The 20490-nt window shown below is 44.5% G+C and overlaps 1 protein-coding gene across 1 annotated transcript in view; it reads left to right on the forward strand.

The window, feature by feature from the left end:
• The window catches only part of LOC140348227 (sentrin-specific protease 6-like), a 58729-nt gene that overhangs the window by 13329 nt on the left and 24910 nt on the right, over positions 1-20490 (forward strand). Inside the window, exons 9-11 of the mRNA XM_072434294.1 lie at positions 284-522; positions 6069-6200; positions 6285-6318. Coding sequence (XP_072290395.1) covers positions 284-522; positions 6069-6200; positions 6285-6318 — 405 coding nt within the window. The remainder of the gene's footprint in view (positions 1-283; positions 523-6068; positions 6201-6284; positions 6319-20490) is intronic.

Raw genomic sequence — 20490 nt, forward strand, 5'->3', positions numbered from 1 at the left:
ACCCTCTCCTCCTCTGACCCTCTCCTCCTCTGACCCTCTTCTCCTCTGACCCTCTCCTCCTCTGACCCTCTCCTCTCCTCCTCTGACCCTCTCCTCCTCTCCTCCTCTGCTCCTCTCCTCCTCTCCTCCTCTGCTCCTCTGACCCTCCTCTCCTCTGACCCTCTGCTCCTCCTCTGACCCTCTCCTCCTCTGCTCCTCTCCTCCTCTGACCCTCTGCTCCTCCTCTGCTCCTCTCCTCCTCTGCTCCTCTCCTCCTCTGACCCTCTGCTCCTCTCCTCCTCAGTCGTCCTCTCGAGTGATGAAGAGGAGGATGAGGCTGATAATGCGAGCACAGGCAGTTCTCGTCTGGAGAACATCTCTCCTCGTCCTGCAGACTCTGCTCACTCCTCTCCAGCGCCCTCTGGAGGCAAAGTGGAGGCGGCGGTGAAGAGCGTGACGGAACATGAAGAACCAGGAGCAGATTTCTTAGAGGACGTCAACTTGAAGATCAGTATTCCCCGGAGAGCGCGCATGAAGGACCAGGTGAAGCATGTTTTATATGTGTTTAACATGAAGGACCAGGTGAAGCATGTTTTATGTGTGTTTAACATGAAGGACCAGGTGAAGCATGTTTTATATGTGTTTAACATGAAGGACCAGGTGAAGCATGTTTTATATGTGTTTAACATGAAGGACCAGGTGAAGCATGTTTTATATGTGTTTAACATGAAGGACCAGGTGAAGCATGTTTTATATGTGTTTAACATGAAGGACCAGGTGAAGCATGTTTTATATGTGTTTAACATGAAGGACCAGGTGAAGCATGTTTTATGTGTGTTTAACATGAAGGACCAGGTGAAGCATGTTTTATATGTGTTTAACATGAAGGACCAGGTGAAGCATGTTTTATATGTGTTTAACATGAAGGACCAGGTGAAGCATGTTTTATATGTGTTTAACATGAAGGACCAGGTGAAGCATGTTTTATATGTGTTTAACATGAAGGACCAGGTGAAGCATGTTTTATATGTGTTTAACATGAAGGACCAGGTGAAGCATGTTTTATATGTGTTTAACATGAAGGACCAGGTGAAGCATGTTTTATATGTGTTTAACATGAAGGACCAGGTGAAGCATGTTTTATGTGTTTAACATGAAGGACCAGGTGAAGCATGTTTTATATGTGTTTAACATGAAGGACCAGGTGAAGCATGTTTTATATGTGTTTAACATGAAGGACCAGGTGAAGCATGTTTTATATGTGTTTAACATGAAGGACCAGGTGAAGCATGTTTTATGTGTGTTTAACATGAAGGACCAGGTGAAGCATGTTTTATATGTGTTTAACATGAAGGACCAGGTGAAGCATGTTTTATGTGTGTTTAACATGAAGGACCAGGTGAAGCATGTTTTATATGTGTTTAACATGAAGGACCAGGTGAAGCATGTTTTATGTGTTTAACATGAAGGACCAGGTGAAGCATGTTTTATATGTGTTTAACATGAAGGACCAGGTGAAGCATGTTTTATATGTGTTTAACATGAAGGACCAGGTGAAGCATGTTTTATATGTTTAACATGAAGGACCAGGTGAAGCATGTTTTATGTGTGTTTAACATGAAGGACCAGGTGAAGCATGTTTTATGTGTTTAACATGAAGGACCAGGTGAAGCATGTTTTATATGTGTTTAACATGAAGGACCAGGTGAAGCATGTTTTATGTGTGTTTAACATGAAGGACCAGGTGAAGCATGTTTTATATGTGTTTAACATGAAGGACCAGGTGAAGCATGTTTTATGTGTTTAACATGAAGGACCAGGTGAAGCATGTTTTATATGTGTTTAACATGAAGGACCAGGTGAAGCATGTTTTATATGTGTTTAACATGAAGGACCAGGTGAAGCATGTTTTATATGTGTTTAACATGAAGGACCAGGTGAAGCATGTTTTATATGTGTTTAACATGAAGGACCAGGTGAAGCATGTTTTATATGTGTTTAACATGAAGGACCAGGTGAAGCATGTTTTATATGTGTTTAACATGAAGGACCAGGTGAAGCATGTTTTATATGTGTTTAACATGAAGGACCAGGTGAAGCATGTTTTATGTGTGTTTAACATGAAGGACCAGGTGAAGCATGTTTTATATGTGTTTAACATGAAGGACCAGGTGAAGCATGTTTTATATGTGTTTAACATGAAGGACCAGGTGAAGCATGTTTTATATGTGTTTAACATGAAGGACCAGGTGAAGCATGTTTTATATGTGTTTAACATGAAGGACCAGGTGAAGCATGTTTTATGTGTTTAACATGAAGGACCAGGTGAAGCATGTTTTATGTGTTTAACATGAAGGACCAGGTGAAGCATGTTTTATATGTGTTTAACATGAAGGACCAGGTGAAGCATGTTTTATATGTGTTTAACATGAAGGACCAGGTGAAGCATGTTTTATGTGTTTAACATGAAGGACCAGGTGAAGCATGTTTTATGTGTTTAACATGAAGGACCAGGTGAAGCATGTTTTATGTGTTTAACATGAAGGACCAGGTGAAGCATGTTTTATGTGTGTTTAACATGAAGGACCAGGTGAAGCATGTTTTATATGTGTTTAACATGAAGGACCAGGTGAAGCATGTTTTATATGTGTTTAACATGAAGGACCAGGTGAAGCATGTTTTATATGTGTTTAACATGAAGGACCAGGTGAAGCATGTTTTATATGTGTTTAACATGAAGGACCAGGTGAAGCATGTTTTATATGTGTTTAACATGAAGGACCAGGTGAAGCATGTTTTATATGTGTTTAACATGAAGGACCAGGTGAAGCATGTTTTATGTGTGTTTAACATGAAGGACCAGGTGAAGCATGTTTTATATGTGTTTAACATGAAGGACCAGGTGAAGCATGTTTTATATGTGTTTAACATGAAGGACCAGGTGAAGCATGTTTTATATGTGTTTAACATGAAGGACCAGGTGAAGCATGTTTTATATGTGTTTAACATGAAGGACCAGGTGAAGCATGTTTTATATGTGTTTAACATGAAGGACCAGGTGAAGCATGTTTTATGTGTGTTTAACATGAAGGACCAGGTGAAGCATGTTTTATGTGTGTTTAACATGAAGGACCAGGTGAAGCATGTTTTATATGTGTTTAACATGAAGGACCAGGTGAAGCATGTTTTATATGTGTTTAACATGAAGGACCAGGTGAAGCATGTTTTATATGTGTTTAACATGAAGGACCAGGTGAAGCATGTTTTATATGTGTTTAACATGAAGGACCAGGTGAAGCATGTTTTATATGTGTTTAACATGAAGGACCAGGTGAAGCATGTTTTATATGTGTTTAACATGAAGGACCAGGTGAAGCATGTTTTATGTGTGTTTAACATGAAGGACCAGGTGAAGCATGTTTTATATGTGTTTAACATGAAGGACCAGGTGAAGCATGTTTTATATGTGTTTAACATGAAGGACCAGGTGAAGCATGTTTTATATGTGTTTAACATGAAGGACCAGGTGAAGCATGTTTTATATGTGTTTAACATGAAGGACCAGGTGAAGCATGTTTTATATGTGTTTAACATGAAGGACCAGGTGAAGCATGTTTTATATGTGTTTAACATGAAGGACCAGGTGAAGCATGTTTTATATGTGTTTAACATGAAGGACCAGGTGAAGCATGTTTTATATGTGTTTAACATGAAGGACCAGGTGAAGCATGTTTTATATGTGTTTAACATGAAGGACCAGGTGAAGCATGTTTTATGTGTTTAACATGAAGGACCAGGTGAAGCATGTTTTATATGTGTTTAACATGAAGGACCAGGTGAAGCATGTTTTTTACACACTTGTTCAAACGCGCGCTCTTAACCTCTTCCCATCCTCCTGAGGCCGGTGCATTTTCTATATCTCAAATATTCTCTTACATCATCACTTTTATTTCCGTGGTCAATACCATAAGTTATACATCATTTTAAAGATTATTTTCTCAACAAAACAAATATTTCATTGATTTACATTGAATAATTTGCCCCAAGAAGCAATTGCCAATAGTTTGTGAGAAAGTCTCAACTTTTACAAACTCATGTCCTGTTTGTGTTTATGACGGAGGAAACGGCTTTAATTCTGTTCATCCTTGTGCTCAGTCTGTCCGTAAAGAACATGAACAACAATATACACTTGTGTTTTTACTGAAGTTTTCACATTTCCAGATAATGACAAGTAAACAAACTTTTCCTCGTTTCTCGCCGGACGAGAATGCGCTTGTCCGGCGCATTTCTCCGTCCATAACAAATGACCTGTTTGACCTATAAGATAATGTTGGGTATCCTTCTTTTCTTCAGACTGTTTCCTACAGAATGAGACCATCCACCAATTTTTCTGTCCACGGGTTTGTTTGCTACAGCCTCCGCAAAAATAAATGCGCCGCTTGCGACGCACATGGATTACTCTGTTTACATCTAAATAGCGCCGCATGCTAGCGACGTAGCAGACTTTGAATGACATATTATTCTAGCCAATAAGAATAGCTTTAGAAAGAGGGGCGGGACAAAGGGCTTATTGACACAGAATCTTCTGTATTCTCGTGCGTAAGGCTCCGGGAAGGCTGTAAAGAGACAGATTTCTCTACAGGATTTTGCGCATAACGTTTTCTGATTTTATTAGCCTTTTGCACGTGCATTTTGTTAGATATATGTATTATTATACCAATATAAAAATAAAATAAAAATATTATAATTTTCTTTTTCTTTTTTTTCACCTCTATTTGGGAAATTCATGGTTAAACTCATATTTACACATTTTCACATATATTGTTTTTAGCAGTTATAATAGTATTAGTGGCCTACAAAACATCAAAATGTATGTTTTATGATCATAAAGGAGCTAAAATTGTAATAAAACAGTTTGGCACAGTTGGCACATATTTGGATCACTTGAATATACTTTTTGATACAAAAAGGTCAACAGCACCAAAATGCCTGTTCCTAGAGATCTGAAACTTGACACAGTTGTTGTCATGACAACAGCATGTGCAGTGAACAGCATAAACACAATGAAGTATGTCCTGCTCAGGACCATTACAAATTAACAATATTCAGGCGAGACTAAAAAAGGATGTTTTGTTCATGTTTGTGCTTCTGTGGTGTAAGTTCTGAAGCCCTGACAGTGTCATAGTGTCATGTGCACATCTGCAGAAACTAGAAGGCCTAAGCTTTCTAATGATGCATCACACTCACATGTGGAACATAAGATCCTCTTTTAATAAGCAATGCCATTTGGGTCCAACCAGTGTGCACAGGTCTGACCAGTGTGCACAGGTCTGACCAGTGTGCACAGGTCTGACCAGTGTGCACAGGTCTGACCAGTGTGCACAGGTCTGACCAGTGTGCACAGGTCTGACCAGTGTGCACAGGGCGAAATAGGTGGATGGAAACAAGTTAAACACTTGTTCAAACGCGCGCACTTGTTTATTTCACTTGTTTATTTCTTTCTTTATAAAGGGAAAACCTTGTTTTCACCTGTTAAAACACAACACAGAATAAAGAACAAATACAGGATAAAACACAAATGGAACATGAATTGAGAATTATTGAGAATTTGATAAATAATAAACATGATAATTAATCATGCAAAATGCCTAAGAGTTGGACCTCAGAGCTGAACCTTAGAGCTGGACCTCAGAGCTGAACCTCAGAGCTGAACCTCAGAGCTGAACCTTAGAGCTGAACCTCAGAGCTGAACCTCAGAGCTGAACCTCAGAGCTGAACCTTAGAGCTGGACCTCAGAGCTGAACCTCAGAGCTGAACCTCAGAGCTGAACCTCAGAGCTGAACCTCAGAGCTGAACCTCAGAGCTGAACCTTAGAGCTGGACCTCAGAGCTGAACCTCAGAGCTGAACCTCAGAGCTGAACCTTAGAGCTGGACCTCAGAGCTGAACCTCAGAGCTGAACCTCAGAGCTGAACCTCAGAGCTGAACCTCAGAGCTGAACCTCAGAGCTGAACCTCAGAGCTGAACCTCAGAGCTTGAAGTGGAATTTGAAGTTCAGGCTTGGGTTAAACGCTGACACTTGTTTCTTCAGTTCGGGCAGACGCCTCCGGAGCCTCCGCGGCAGAAAAAGTCCAAACTTCCGTCTAAATGTTCCAGTATCATCCTGGAGTGTCGCAGCATCAGGATCGGAACGCTGCGGCGAGTCGTGCGCAAACCTGTGGTGGTACGTCACTTCCTGTTTCAAATGTTCACTTCCTGTAAACGCCAGAGTAAACTTTGTTTAACATTTTTCATCTTCTCTCAACAGTTCACCACAGAACACATCCAACTGGACACTGAAGGTGACGACCTGTTTCAGTCCTGTTTCAGTCCTGTTTCAGACCTGTTTCAGACCTGTTTCAGACCCCGTTTCAGTCCTGTTTCAGTCCTGTTTCAGACCTGTTTCAGACCCCGTTTCAGTCCTGTTTCAGACCTGTTTCAGACCTGTTTCAGACCCCGTTTCAGTCCTGTTTCAGTCCTGTTTCAGACCTGTTTCAGACCCCGTTTCAGTCCTGTTTCAGACCTGTTTCAGTCCTGTTTCAGACCTGTTTCAGACCTGTTTCAGACCTGTTTCAGACCCTGTTTCAGTCCTGTTTCAGACCCTGTTTCAGTCCTGTTTCAGACCCTGTTTCAGACCTGTTTCAGACCCTGTTTCAGTCCTGTTTCAGACCCTGTTTCAGACCTGTTTCAGACCTGTTTCAGACCCTGTTTCAGACCTGTTTCAGACCCTGTTTCAGTCCTGTTTCAGACCCTGTTTCAGTCCTGTTTCAGACCCTGTTTCAGACCCTGTTTCAGACCCTGTTTCAGACCCTGTTTCAGACCTGTTTCAGACCTGTTTCAGTCCTGTTTCAGACCTGTTTCAGACATGTTTCAGACCCTGTTTCAGACCCTGTTTCAGACCCTGTTTCAGACCCTGTTTCAGTCCTGTTTCAGTCCTGTTTCAGTCCTGTTTCAGACCCTGTTTCAGACCCTGTTTCAGACCCTGTTTCAGGCCCTGTTTCAGGCCCTGTTTCAGGCCCTGTTTCAGACCCTGTTTCAGACCCTGTTTCAGACCCTGTTTCAGACCCTGTTTCAGTCCTGTTTCAGTCCTGTTTCAGTCCTGTTTCAGACCTGTTTCAGACCCTGTTTCAGACCCTGTTTCAGACCCTGTTTCAGACCCTGTTTCAGTCCTGTTTCAGACCCTGTTTCAGACCCTGTTTCAGACCCTGTTTCAGACCTGTTTCAGACCCTGTTTCAGACCTGTTTCAGACCCTGTTTCAGACCCTGTTTCAGTCCTGTTTCAGTCCTGTTTCAGACCCTGTTTCAGTCCTGTTTCAGTCCTGTTTCAGTCCTGTTTCAGACCCTGTTTCAGACCCTGTTTCAGACCCTGTTTCAGACCCTGTTTCAGACCCTGTTTCAGACCCTGTTTCAGACTCTGTTTCAGACCCTGTTTCAGACCCTGTTTCAGTCCTGTTTCAGTCCTGTTTCAGTCCTGTTTCAGTCCTGTTTCAGACCCTGTTTCAGACCCTGTTTCAGACCCTGTTTCAGTCCTGTTTCAGTCCTGTTTCAGTCCTGTTTCAGTCCGGTTTCAGACCCTGTTTCAGACCCTGTTTCAGACCCTGTTTCAGTCCTGTTTCAGTCCTGTTTCAGACCTGTTTCAGTCCTGTTTCAGTCTTGTTTCAGACCCTGTTTCAGTCCTGTTTCAGTCCTGTTTCAGTCCTGTTTCAGTCCTGTTTCAGTCCTGTTTCAGACCCTGTTTCAGTCCTGTTTCAGTCCTGTTTCAGTCCTGTTTCAGTCCTGTTTCAGTCCTGTTTCAGTCCTGTTTCAGACCTGTTTCAGACCCTGTTTCAGTCCTGTTTCAGTCCTGTTTCAGACCCTGTTTCAGACCCTGTTTCAGTCCTGTTTTAGTCCTGTTTCAGACCCTGTTTCAGACCCTGTTTCAGACCCTGTTTCAGTCCTGTTTCAGTCCCTGTTTCAGACCCTGTTTCAGTCCAGTTTCAGTCCTGTTTCAGACCCTGTTTCAGACCCTGTTTCAGACCCTGTTTCAGTCCTGTTTCAGACCCTGTTTCAGACCCTGTTTCAGACCCTGTTTCAAGGCAAGGCAAGGCAAGTTTATTTGTAGAGCACATTTCATACACAAGGCAATTCAAAGTGCTTCACAGCAGGAAAAATGCATTCAAATCACAAAGAAATTACAGAAATACAATAAAATTAACTAAATTAAAAATTATCAATCCAACTGATTTTCTAAACTAATAAAATCACAAACAAAAGAGAAGAGTGCAAAGAAAAAATCCTTTCAGTCATATGCGCAGCTAAACAAAACTGTTTTTAGCTTAGATTTGAACATTGTCAGAGTAGAAGCCTGTCTCACATCTTCAGGAAGAATGTTCCAGATTTTAGCTGCATAAAACTGAAACGCAGATTCCCCATGTTTTGTCCTGACTCTGGCACCAGCAGGAGGCCGGTCCCTGAGGTCCTCAGAGTCCGAGATGGTTCATATGGCACTAACATATCCAAGATGTACTTTGGTGCTAGGCCATGGAGAGACTTGTACACAAGCAGAGCTGCTTTAAAGTCTATTCTCTGAGCCACAGGGGGCCAGTGCAGAGACCTGAGAACAGGACTAATGTGATCATACTTCCTGGTTCTAGTCAGGACCCGAGCAGCAGCGTTCTGGATGTACTGCAGCTGTTTTACAGCTCGTTTGGAGAGACCAGTGAGCAGGCCGTTACAGTAGTCTAATCTACTGGAGACAAACGCATGGATAAGTCTCTCTAAATCTGGTTTTGACACTATATTTTTGATTTTGGCAATGTTTTTTAGATGGTAAAAAGCTGCTGATGTTATTGATTTGACGTGGCTATTAAAGTTCAAGTCTGAGTCCATTATTACCCCCAGATTTCTAACTTGGTTTGTAGGTTTTAGAGCGAGACTCTGGAGGTGACCGCTAACACTTTCTCTTTGTTTCTGTGGGCCGTAAACGATTATTTCAGTCTTGTCTGAGTTCAGCTGGAGAAAGTTGTTTTGCATCCACAAACTGATCTGTTGGATGCAGTGACAGAGTGAATCTACTGGTCCATAGTCACCTGCCGATAGTGAAACATAGATCTGAGTGTCGTCTGCATAATTGTGATAGGACACATTTTCACTGCGTATCAACTGACCCAACGGCAGCATGTAGAGGTTGAACAGAAGGGGACCCAGGACTGACCCTCGGGGCACTCCACAGGTCAGGGTCATGTGGTCTGAGACACAGCTACCAATTTCAACAAAGTACTTCCTGTCTTCCAGATAGGACCTTAACCAGTTTAGGGCAGTGCCAGTGATGCCCACCCAGTCCTCTAGTCTCTGTAAGAGGATCCCATGATCGACAGTGTCAAAAGCAGCACTCAGATCTAACAGAATTAAGACTGAGGCTTTGCCCGTGTCAGTGTTCAGGCGGATGTCATTTGTCACCTTGACAAGAGCAGTCTCAGTGCTGTGATGAGGTCTAAAACCTGACTGAAAAACATCAAATGAGTTGTTTATTAAGAGGAAATCTGTGAGCTGTTGGTAAACAACCTTTTCAAGGACTTTGCCCAAAAATGGCAGATTAGAGATGGGCCGGTAATGACTCAGTACTGCGGCATCAAGACTGCTCTTCTTTAGGAGAGGCTTTATGACCGCAGTTTTCAAAGACATTGGGAATGTTCCAGATTGAAGCGACATGTTAATTATGTGAGTGAATGGTGCTAACAAACTGTTCAGCACAGACTTTAGAAATCTGGTGGGTAACACATCAAGGCAGCATGTAGATGAACTCAGACTGGTGATGATCTCATGGACAGTTTTGTCAGTTACTGGTGCAAAGTGAGTTAGCTCTAAGTGTCTTGGTGGTTTTAGGGTAATTTTTTGCATTGTGGGATTTATAGCATTTTTAATGCCCTGAACTTTGTCATTAAAGAATAATGCAAACTCATTACACTTGGATGTGGAAATGAGTTCTAACGGCAGCTGAGCTGGAGGGTTTGTTAATCTGTTTACTGTGGCAAACAGGACACGCGAGTTGTTACTGCAGCTTCCAATTATTTCAGAAAAATATCTTTCCCTAGTTCTACATAAGATTAGGTTGTACATGTTCAGCTTTTCTTTGTAAATCTCTTTTTGAACCTGGAGCTTTGACTTGCGCCATTTCCGTTCGGCCCTGCGGCACTCCCTTTTCTGTGCCCTGACCGAATCATCATTTCTCCACGGCGCCTTCTGCTTATTTTTAACCATTTTAGCCTTTATAGGGGCGATGGTGTCCAGAACATTCAAAACACTAAATGTAACAGAGTTCAACAAATCATTTACATTAGAACATGAGACATTTTCAAAGTTTATCATTTCCATAAACAGTGCACCTGTGCCATCACTTATGTGTCTCCGCTGAACAACTGGAGGACCAACCAGAGGTTTGGGAGAAACAGACAGGTCAAAGAAGACACAGAAATGATCAGACAGAGCAACATCGATCACATTAACATTTGAAATATTTACCCCCTTTGTAATTATGAGATCTAGAGTGTGTCCTTTGCTGTGGGTGGGGCCTCTCACATGCTGAGTAAGACTGAAGGTTTCAAGGACAGCATCAAGCTCTTTAGCGTTTCTGTCACAAATATTATCAACATGCACATTGAAATCACCTGTAATGACCAAACCATCAAAGTCTGTGCATACGACTGAAAGCATCTCAGTAAAATCATCAATAAAACTTTGGCAGTGCTGGGGAGGCTTGTATAAAACAATGAAGAGAATGGATGGAGACCGTTTTAGCTCCATTTTAAAGGATACATACTCAAATGATGAAAACACCCCAAAAGAACAACCTGCGGGTAATTATTTCATCTCTAAAGACAGCACAGACTCCACCCCCTTTTTTGTTTTCTCGTGTTTCAGATTCAAACTTAAAGTTGGGTGGAGCAGATTCTATCAGAACTACATTTCCTGTGTTTTTGTCAAGCCATGTTTCAGTTAAAAACATAAAATCAAGATTATAAGAAGAAATAAAATTATTAATTAAGAGAGATTTGTTACATAAGGATCTGACATTTAGCACAGCAAGTTTCAGACTAGTTTCAGTGGGACTGGGCTTTATCTTTTCACAGGGAATATGAATCACATTTCTCAGATTGGGCCTGACTCGCATTTTGTTTTTCCATCTGTGTGATGATGTGACTACAGAAATAGCACTAGGGGGGGCTCTTTTTACATAGGGCCCCGGGTTGGTATGATTTTTAATGTGACAATAAGTCCCGGCAACGCTGAGACCCAGTGCATCCTAGCTATGGGAGATACCAGGTAAAAGGCGAGGTTGGATGGGTGGTGGGGCTTTTGTAGCCAAGGAGAGTTTGGGACCAGGTGAGAGGCGAGGGGGGATGGGTGGTGGGGCTTTTGTAGCCAAGGAGAGTTTGGGACCAGGTGAGAGGCGAGGGGGGATGGGTGGTGGGGCTTTTGTTGGTGTAGTCGGCATAGCCCTTGCTATATTGGGCGTGAGTGGAGCCATCTTAATGCCTGATTTGATCAGACTTTCAAAATGGCTGGGAAGGCCCATGGGTGAGAGTGGAGATGAGAAGGAGAATGATGAATCTTTAGTGGGAGTAGATGTTGCAGGGGGAACCCAGGGCTGGTGTGAAGGCAGGGGCGATGACAGGGATGTTGTTGGGCTTGTCACAGATGGGTCCAAGGCCTTTGAAGATTGTTCCTTTGCTGGAGGCGGTGGAGGTGAATGTGGAGCAGCTGGAGCTGAATCCTTTGCTGGTGGTGGTGGAGCAGCTGCTGATGAATCCTTTGGTGGAGGCTGAGGTTGTGGTGCTTTTGATGTTGAAACATTGGCTCAGTCTTTGGCTGATGGAGCAGGAATTCTTCTCTCATTCCTCTCTTCTCTAACTATCTGCTCAGGACCCTGTCCAGGCCCAGTCCAATGCCTCAGAGCGTGGAGCAGGTTCTCTGTCAGCACCCTCACTCCACCTCTGCATAGGTGGGGGCCATTTCTCTTAAACAGGTCCTCTCGTTTCCAGAATAGATAGAAGTTCTCAATGTAGTGTAGTCCTCTCGGGGAACACTCTTTGGACAGCCATGTGTTCAGCTGAAGAAGCCGGCTAAACTTGTTTATCCTCCTGTCGATGTTTGGAAGAGGTCCACTTATGAATGTTTTGATTTCCATTTTATCAAGCACGTCGAATAACTTCAAGAAGTCTTTTTTCAAAACTTCAGTCTGTTCCCGCCGCATGTCCACTGCACCCACGTGCACAATCAGCTGTTTAGCTCCTCCATGCTTAGCCATAATATTTGGAAGGAGTGACGTTATCTCAGAAACAGTGGCGCTTGGAAAAGAATGTGTGTTTATCTTTTCATGCGTCACGTGACTTATCGCCCCGTCCCCAACTAAAACAATGACCTTGGCTCCTGGCACAGATCCTCCTCGCTGTATTTTGGCCACGTCATCGTTCCTTTTTTCATTTAATTCCATCTCTGAAAGTGGTAAAAATCTGTTGGTGAGCTGTATTTTAGGTGACTTCACGTTATCTTTGTATCGTTTAGGCTTTGCTCCAAGTTTGTTCCAAGAAACAGCCTGGTCTTTCTGGTTTTTAGACAGTTTTGGAAACGACACAGAGTCACTGCGGTTTAGGTTGAAAGTAGCAGTTTTTCTTGTAAAAAGTGTGCTCTTCTTACCGTCGGTTGACACAGGAATGGTATCGTGAAGAACTTTTTCAGATTCCAAAACAAATATCCGTGTTTTCAGCTCATTCATTTCTTGTTGATATTTCCGACAGCGTTCACAGTCTTTCTCACTACTTCTCCCGGACATGTCGCTGGCGTCAGATATGTCGTTAAAACTGGAAAAATGTTCTTAAAATCCTTGGTTTACTTGAAAAAGTCTAAAGCAAAAATGTTTGGAAGACAAAAACTGATTAAAAAGCAAAATAAATAAGGAAAGCAGCGATAGCAAGCGGAGCGAGCAAAAAAGCGTGTGCACTCTTCGGAAGCAGGTACAAGAGACCCTGTTTCAGACCTGTTTCAGTCCTGTTTCAGACCTGTTTCAGACCCTGTTTCAGACCTGTTTCAGTCCTGTTTCAGACCTGTTTCAGACCCTGTTTCAGTCCTGTTTCAGACCCTGTTTCAGACCCTGTTTCAGTCCTGTTTCAGACCTGTTTCAGACCCTGTTTCAGTCCTGTTTCAGACCCTGTTTCAGACCCTGTTTCAGACCCTGTTTCAGACCCTGTTTCAGTCCTGTTTCAGACCTGTTTCAGACCCTGTTTCAGTCCTGTTTCAGACCCTGTTTCAGTCCTGTTTCAGACCTGTTTCAGACCCTGTTTGTCCTGTTTCAGACCCTGTTTCAGTCCTGTTTCAGACCTGTTTCAGACCCTGTTTCAGACCCTGTTTCAGACCTGTTTCAGACCCTGTTTCAGTCCTGTTTCAGACCCTGTTTCAGACCTGTTTCAGACCCTGTTTCAGACCCTGTTTCAGTCCTGTTTCAGTCCTGTTTCAGTCCTGTTTCAGACCTGTTTCAGACCCTGTTTCAGACCCTGTTTCAGACCCTGTTTCAGACCCTGTTTCAGACCCTGTTTCAGACATGTTTCAGTCCTGTTTCAGACCCTGTTTCAGACCCTGTTTCAGACCTGTTTCAGTCCTGTTTCAGACCCTGTTTCAGTCCTGTTTCAGTCCTGTTTCAGTCCCCGTTTCAGTCCCCGTTTCAGACCCCGTTTCAGACCCCGTTTCAGACCCCGTTTCAGTCCTATTTCAGACCTGTTTCAGTCCTGTTTCAGTCCTGTTTCAGACCTTTTTCAGTCCTGTTTCAGTCCTGTTTCAGTCCTGTTTCAGACCCTGTTTCAGACCTGTTTCAGACCTGTTTCAGACCTGTTTCAGACCTGTTTCAGACCCTGTTTCAGACCCTGTTTCAGTCCTGTTTCAGTCCTGTTTCAGACCTGTTTCAGACCCTGTTTCAGACCCTGTTTCAGACCTGTTTCAGACCTGTTTCAGACCCTGTTTCAGACCCTGTTTCAGTCCTGTTTCAGTCCTGTTTCAGTCCTGTTTCAGACCCTGTTTCAGACCCTGTTTCAGACCCTGTTTCAGACCCTGGTTCAGACCCTGTTTCAGACCCTGTTTCAGACCCTGTTTCAGACCCTGTTTCAGACCCTGTTTCAGACCCTGTTTGTCCTGTTTCAGACCCTGTTTCAGTCCTGTTTCAGACCTGTTTCAGACCCTGTTTCAGACCTGTTTCAGACATGTTTCAGTCCTGTTTCAGACCCTGTTTCAGACCTGTTTCAGACCTGTTTCAGACCCTGTTTCAGACCCTGTTTCAGTCCTGTTTCAGTCCTGTTTCAGTCCTGTTTCAGTCCTGTTTCAGTCCTGTTTCAGACCCTGGTTCAGACCCTGTTTCAGACCCTGTTTCAGACCCTGTTTCAGACCCTGTTTCAGACCCTGTTTGTCCTGTTTCAGACCCTGTTTCAGTCCTGTTTCAGACCTGTTTCAGACCCTGTTTCAGACCTGTTTCAGACATGTTTCAGTCCTGTTTCAGACCCTGTTTCAGACCTGTTTCAGACCTGTTTCAGACCCTGTTTCAGACCCTGTTTCAGTCCTGTTTCAGTCCTGTTTCAGTCCTGTTTCAGACCCTGGTTCAGACCCTGTTTCAGACCCTGTTTCAGACCCTGTTTCAGTCCTGTTTCAGACCTGTTTCAGACCCTGTTTCAGACCTGTTTTAGACATGTTTCAGTCCTGTTTCAGACCCTGTTTCAGACCTGTTTCAGACCCTGTTTCAGACCTGTTTCAGTCCTGTTTCAGACCTGTTTCAGACCCTGTTTCAGACCCTGTTTCAGACCCTGTTTCAGACATGTTTCAGTCCTGTTTCAGACCCTGTTTCAGACCCTGTTTCAGACCTGTTTCAGACCCTGTTTGTCCTGTTTCAGACCCTGTTTCAGTCCTGTTTCAGACCTGTTTCAGACCCTGTTTCAGACCTGTTTTAGACATGTTTCAGTCCTGTTTCAGACCCTGTTTCAGACCTGTTTCAGACCCTGTTTCAGACCTGTTTCAGACCTGTTTCAGTCCTGTTTCAGACCTGTTTCAGACCCTGTTTCAGACCCTGTTTCAGACCCTGTTTCAGACATGTTTCAGTCCTGTTTCAGACCCTGTTTCAGACCCTGTTTCAGACCTGTTTCAGTCCTGTTTCAGACCCTGTTTCAGTCCTGTTTCAGTCCTGTTTCAGACCTGTTTCAGTCCCCGTTTCAGACCCCGTTTCAGACCCCGTTTCAGACCCCGTTTCAGTCCTGTTTCAGACCTGTTTCAGTCCTGTTTCAGTCCTGTTTCAGACCTTTTTCAGTCCTGTTTCAGTCCTGTTTCAGTCCTGTTTCAGACCCTGTTTCAGACCTGTTTCAGACCTGTTTCAGACCTGTTTCAGACCCTGTTTCAGACCCTGTTTCAGACCCTGTTTCAGACCCTGTTTCAGACCCTGTTTCAGACCTGTTTCAGACCTGTTTCAGACCCTGTTTCAGACCCTGTTTCAGACCCTGTTTCAGTCCTGTTTCAGACCCTGTTTCAGACCCTGTTTCAGTCCTGTTTCAGACCCTGTTTCAGTCCTGTTTCAGTCCTGTTTCAGACCCTGTTTCAGACCCTGTTTCAGACCCTGGTTCAGACCCTGTTTCAGACCCTGTTTCAGACCCGTTTCAGACCCTGTTTCAGACCCTGTTTCAGTCCTGTTTCAGACCCTGTTTCAGTCCTGTTTCAGTCCTGTTTCAGACCCTGTTTCAGACCCGTTTCAGTCCTGTTTCAGTCCTGTTTCAGACCTGTTTCAGTCCTGTTTCAGACCCTGTTTCAGTCCTGTTTCAGACCCTGTTTCAGACCCTGTTTCAGACCCTGTTTCAGACCTGTTTCAGACCTGTTTCAGACCTGTTTCAGACCTGTTTCAGACCCTGTTTCAGACCCTGTTTCAGACCTGTTTCAGACCCTGTTTCAGACCCTGTTTCAGACCTGTTTCAGTCCTGTTTCAGACCCTGTTTCAGACCCTGTTTCAGACCCTGTTTCAGACCTGTTTCAGTCCTGTTTCAGTCCTTTTTCAGTCCTGTTTCAGTCCTGTTTCAGTCCTGTTTCAGACCTGTTTCAGACCTGTTTCAGACCCTGTTTCAGACCCTGTTTCAGACCCTGTTTCAGACCCTGTTTCAGACCCTGTTTCAGACGCTGTTTCAGACGCTGTTTCAGACTCTGTTTCAGACTCTGTTTCAGACCCTGTTTCAGACCCTGTTTCAGACCCTGTTTCAGACCCTGTTTCAGACCCTGTTTCAGTCCTGTTTCAGACCCTGTTTCAGACCCTGTTTCAGACCCTGTTTCAGACCCTGTTTCAGTCCTGTTTCAGTCCTGTTTCAGTCCTGTTTCAGACCCTGGTTCAGACCCTGGTTCAGACCCTGTTTCAGACCCTGTTTCAGACCCTGTTTCAGACCCTGTTTCAGACCCTGTTTGTCCTGTTTCAGACCCTGTTTCAGTCCTGTTTCAGACCTGTTTCAGACCCTGTTTCAGACCTGTTTCAGACATGTTTCAGTCCTGTTTCAGACCCTGTTTCAGACCTGTTTCAGACCTGTTTCAGACCCTGTTTCAGACCCTGTTTCAGTCCTGTTTCAGTCCTGTTTCAGTCCTGTTTCAGACCCTGGTTCAGACCCTGTTTCAGACCCTGTTTCAGACCCTGTTTCAGACCCTGTTTCAGTCCTGTTTCAGACCTGTTTCAGACCCTGTTTCAGACCTGTTTTAGACATGTTTCAGTCCTGTTTCAGACCCTGTTTCAGACCTGTTTCAGACCCTGTTTCAGACCTGTTTCAGTCCTGTTTCAGACCTGTTTCAGACCCTGTTTCAGACATGTTTCAGTCCTGTTTCAGACCCTGTTTCAGACCCTGTTTCAGACCTGTTTCAGACCCTGTTTGTCCTGTTTCAGACCCTGTTTCAGTCCTGTTTCAGACCTGTTTTAGACATGTTTCAGTCCTGTTTCAGACCCTGTTTCAGACCTGTTTCAGACCCTGTTTCAGACCTGTTTCAGACCTGTTTCAGTCCTGTTTCAGACCTGTTTCAGACCCTGTTTCAGACCCTGTTTCAGACCCTGTTTCAGACATGTTTCAGTCCTGTTTCAGACCCTGTTTCAGACCCTGTTTCAGACCTGTTTCAGTCCTGTTTCAGACCCTGTTTCCGTCCTGTTTCAGTCCTGTTTCAGACCCCGTTTCAGTCCCCGTTTCAGACCCTGTTTCAGTCCTGTTTCAGACCCTGTTTCAGTCCTGTTTCAGTCCTGTTTCAGACCCTGTTTCAGACCCTGTTTCAGACCTGTTTCAGACCCTGGTTCAGACCCTGTTTCAGACCCTGTTTCAGACCCGTTTCAGACCCTGTTTCAGACCCTGTTTCAGTCCTGTTTCAGACCCTGTTTCAGTCCTGTTTCAGTCCTGTTTCAGACCCTGTTTCAGACCCGTTTCAGTCCTGTTTCAGTCCTGTTTCAGACCTGTTTCAGTCCTGTTTCAGACCCTGTTTCAGTCCTGTTTCAGACCCTGTTTCAGACCCTGTTTCAGACCTGTTTCAGACCTGTTTCAGACCTGTTTCAGACCCTGTTTCAGACCTGTTTCAGACCCTGTTTCAGACCTGTTTCAGACCCTGTTTCAGACCTGTTTCAGTCCTGTTTCAGACCTGTTTCAGACCTGTTTCAGACCCTGTTTCAGACCCTGTTTCAGACCCTGTTTCAGACCCTGTTTCAGACGCTGTTTCAGACTCTGTTTCACCTGTTTCAGACCCTGTTTCAGACCCTGTTTCAGACCTGTTTCAGTCCTGTTTCAGACCCTGTTTCAGACCCTGTTTCAGACCCTGTTTCAGACCCTGTTTCAGACCTGTTTCAGACCTGTTTCAGACCTGTTTCAGACCCTGTTTCAGACCCTGTTTCAGACCCTGTTTCAGTCCTGTTTCAGACCCTGTTTCAGACCCTGTTTCAGACCCTGTTTCAGACCCTGTTTCAGTCCTGTTTCAGTCCTGTTTCAGACCCTGTTTCAGACCCTGTTTCAGACCCTGTTTCAGACCTGTTTCAGTCCTGTTTCAGTCCTGTTTCAGACCCTGTTTCAGACCCTGTTTCAGACCCTGTTTCAGACCCTGTTTCAGTCCTGTTTCAGACCCTGTTTCAGTCCTGTTTCAGTCCTGTTTCAGACCTGTTTCAGTCCTGTTTCAGACCCTGTTTCAGTCCTGTTTCAGTCCTGTTTCAGACCCTGTTTCAGACCCTGTTTCAGACCTGTTTCAGACCCTGTTTCAGACCCTGTTTCAGACCCTGTTTCAGTCCTGTTTCAGACCCTGTTTCAGACCCTGTTTCAGACCCTGTTTCAGTCCTGTTTCAGACCTGTTTCAGACCCTGTTTCAGACCCTGTTTCAGACCTGTTTCAGACCTGTTTCAGTCCTGTTTCAGTCCTGTTTCAGTCCTGTTTCAGTCCTGTTTCAGACCTGTTTCAGACCCTGTTTCAGACCCTGTTTCAGTCCTGTTTCAGACCTGTTTCAGACCTGTTTCAGTCCTGTTTCAGACCTGTTTCAGACCCTGTTTCAGTCCTGTTTCAGTCCTGTTTCAGACCTGTTTCAGTCCTGTTTCAGTCCTGTTTCAGTCCTGTTTCAGACCCTGTTTCAGACCCTGTTTCAGACCCTGTTTCAGACCCTGTTTCAGACCCTGTTTCAGTCCTGTTTCAGTCCTGTTTCAGACCCTGTTTCAGACCCTGTTTCAGACCCTGTTTCAGTCCTGTTTCAGTCCTGTTTCAGACCCTGTTTCAGACCCTGTTTCAGACCCTGTTTCAGACCCTGTTTCAGACCCTGTTTCAGACCTGTTTCAGTCCTGTTTCAGTCCTGTTTCAGTCCTGTTTCAGACCCTGTTTCAGACCCTGTTTCAGACCCTGTTTCAGACCCTGTTTCAGTCCTGTTTCAGTCCTGTTTCAGACCCTGTTTCAGTCCTGTTTCAGTCCTGTTTCAGACCTGTTTCAGACCTGTTTCAGACCCTGTTTCAGTCCTGTTTCAGTCCTGTTTCAGTCCTGTTTCAGACCCTGTTTCAGTCCTGTTTCAGACCCTGTTTCAGTCCTGTTTCAGACCCTGTTTCAGACCCTGTTTCAGACCCTGTTTCAGTCCCTGTTTCAGTCCCTGTTTCAGTCCCTGTTTCAGACCCTGTTTCAGTCCTGTTTCAGACCCTGTTTCAGTCCTGTTTCAGTCCTGTTTCAGACCCTGTTTCAGACCCTGTTTCAGTCCTGTTTCAGTCCCTGTTTCAGTCCCTGTTTCAGACCTGTTTCAGTCCTGTTTCAGACCTGTTTCAGACCCTGTTTCAGACCCTGTTTCAGACCCTGTTTCAGACCCTGTTTCAGACCCTGTTTCAGACCTGTCCTGTTTCAGACCCTGTTTCAGTCCTGTTTCAGTCCTGTTTCAGTCCTGTTTCAGTCCTGTTTCAGACCCTGTTTCAGACCCTGTTTCAGACCCTGTTTCAGTCCTGTTTCAGTCCTGTTTCAGACCCCGTTTCAGTCCCGTTTCAGACCCGTTTCAGACCCGTTTCAGACCCGTTTCAGTCCCGTTTCAGACCCGTTTCAGACCCGTTTCAGTCCCGTTTCAGACCTGTTTCAGACCCTGTTTCAGTCCCGTTTCAGTCCTGTTTCAGACCCTGTTTCAGACCTTGTTTCAGACCTGTTTCAGTCCTGTTTCAGATGCTGTTTCAGATGCTGTTTCAGACTCTGTTTCAGACCCTGTTTCAGACCCTGTTTCAGTCCTGTTTCAGTCCTGTTTCAGTCCTGTTTCAGTCCTGTTTCAGTCCTGTTTCAGTCCTGTTTCAGACCCTGTTTCAGACCCTGTTTCAGACCCTGTTTCAGACCCTGTTTCAGACCCTGTTTCAGTCCTGTTTCAGTCCCTGTTTCAGACCCTGTTTCAGTCCTGTTTCAGTCCTGTTTCAGACCCTGTTTCAGACCCTGTTTCAGACCCTGTTTCAGACCCTGTTTCAGACATGTTTCAGTCCTGTTTCAGACCCTGTTTCAGACATGTTTCAGACCTGTTTCAGTCCTGTTTCAGACCCTGTTTCAGTCCTGTTTCAGTCCTGTTTCAGTCCCCGTTTCAGTCCCCGTTTCAGACCCCGTTTCAGACCCCGTTTCAGACCCCGTTTCAGTCCTATTTCAGACCTGTTTCAGTCCTGTTTCAGTCCTGTTTCAGACCTTTTTCAGTCCTGTTTCTGTCCTGTTTCAGTCCTGTTTCAGACCCTGTTTCAGACCTGTTTCAGACCTGTTTCAGACCCTGTTTCAGACCCTGTTTCAGACCCTGTTTCAGACCCTGTTTCAGTCCTGTTTCAGACCCTGTTTCAGTCCTGTTTCAGTCCTGTTTCAGACCCTGTTTCAGACCTGTTTCAGACCCTGGTTCAGACCCTGTTTCAGACCCTGTTTCAGACCCTGTTTCAGACCCTGTTTCAGACCCTGTTTCAGACCCTGTTTCAGACCCTGTTTCAGTCCTGTTTCAGA

The sequence above is a fragment of the Eucyclogobius newberryi genome, unplaced genomic scaffold (genome assembly GCF_026437365.1).
Source record: "Eucyclogobius newberryi isolate DKJ021-1_F unplaced genomic scaffold, fEucNew1.0.hap1 SCAF_63, whole genome shotgun sequence".
Classification (NCBI taxonomy): domain Eukaryota; kingdom Metazoa; phylum Chordata; class Actinopteri; order Gobiiformes; family Gobiidae; genus Eucyclogobius; species Eucyclogobius newberryi.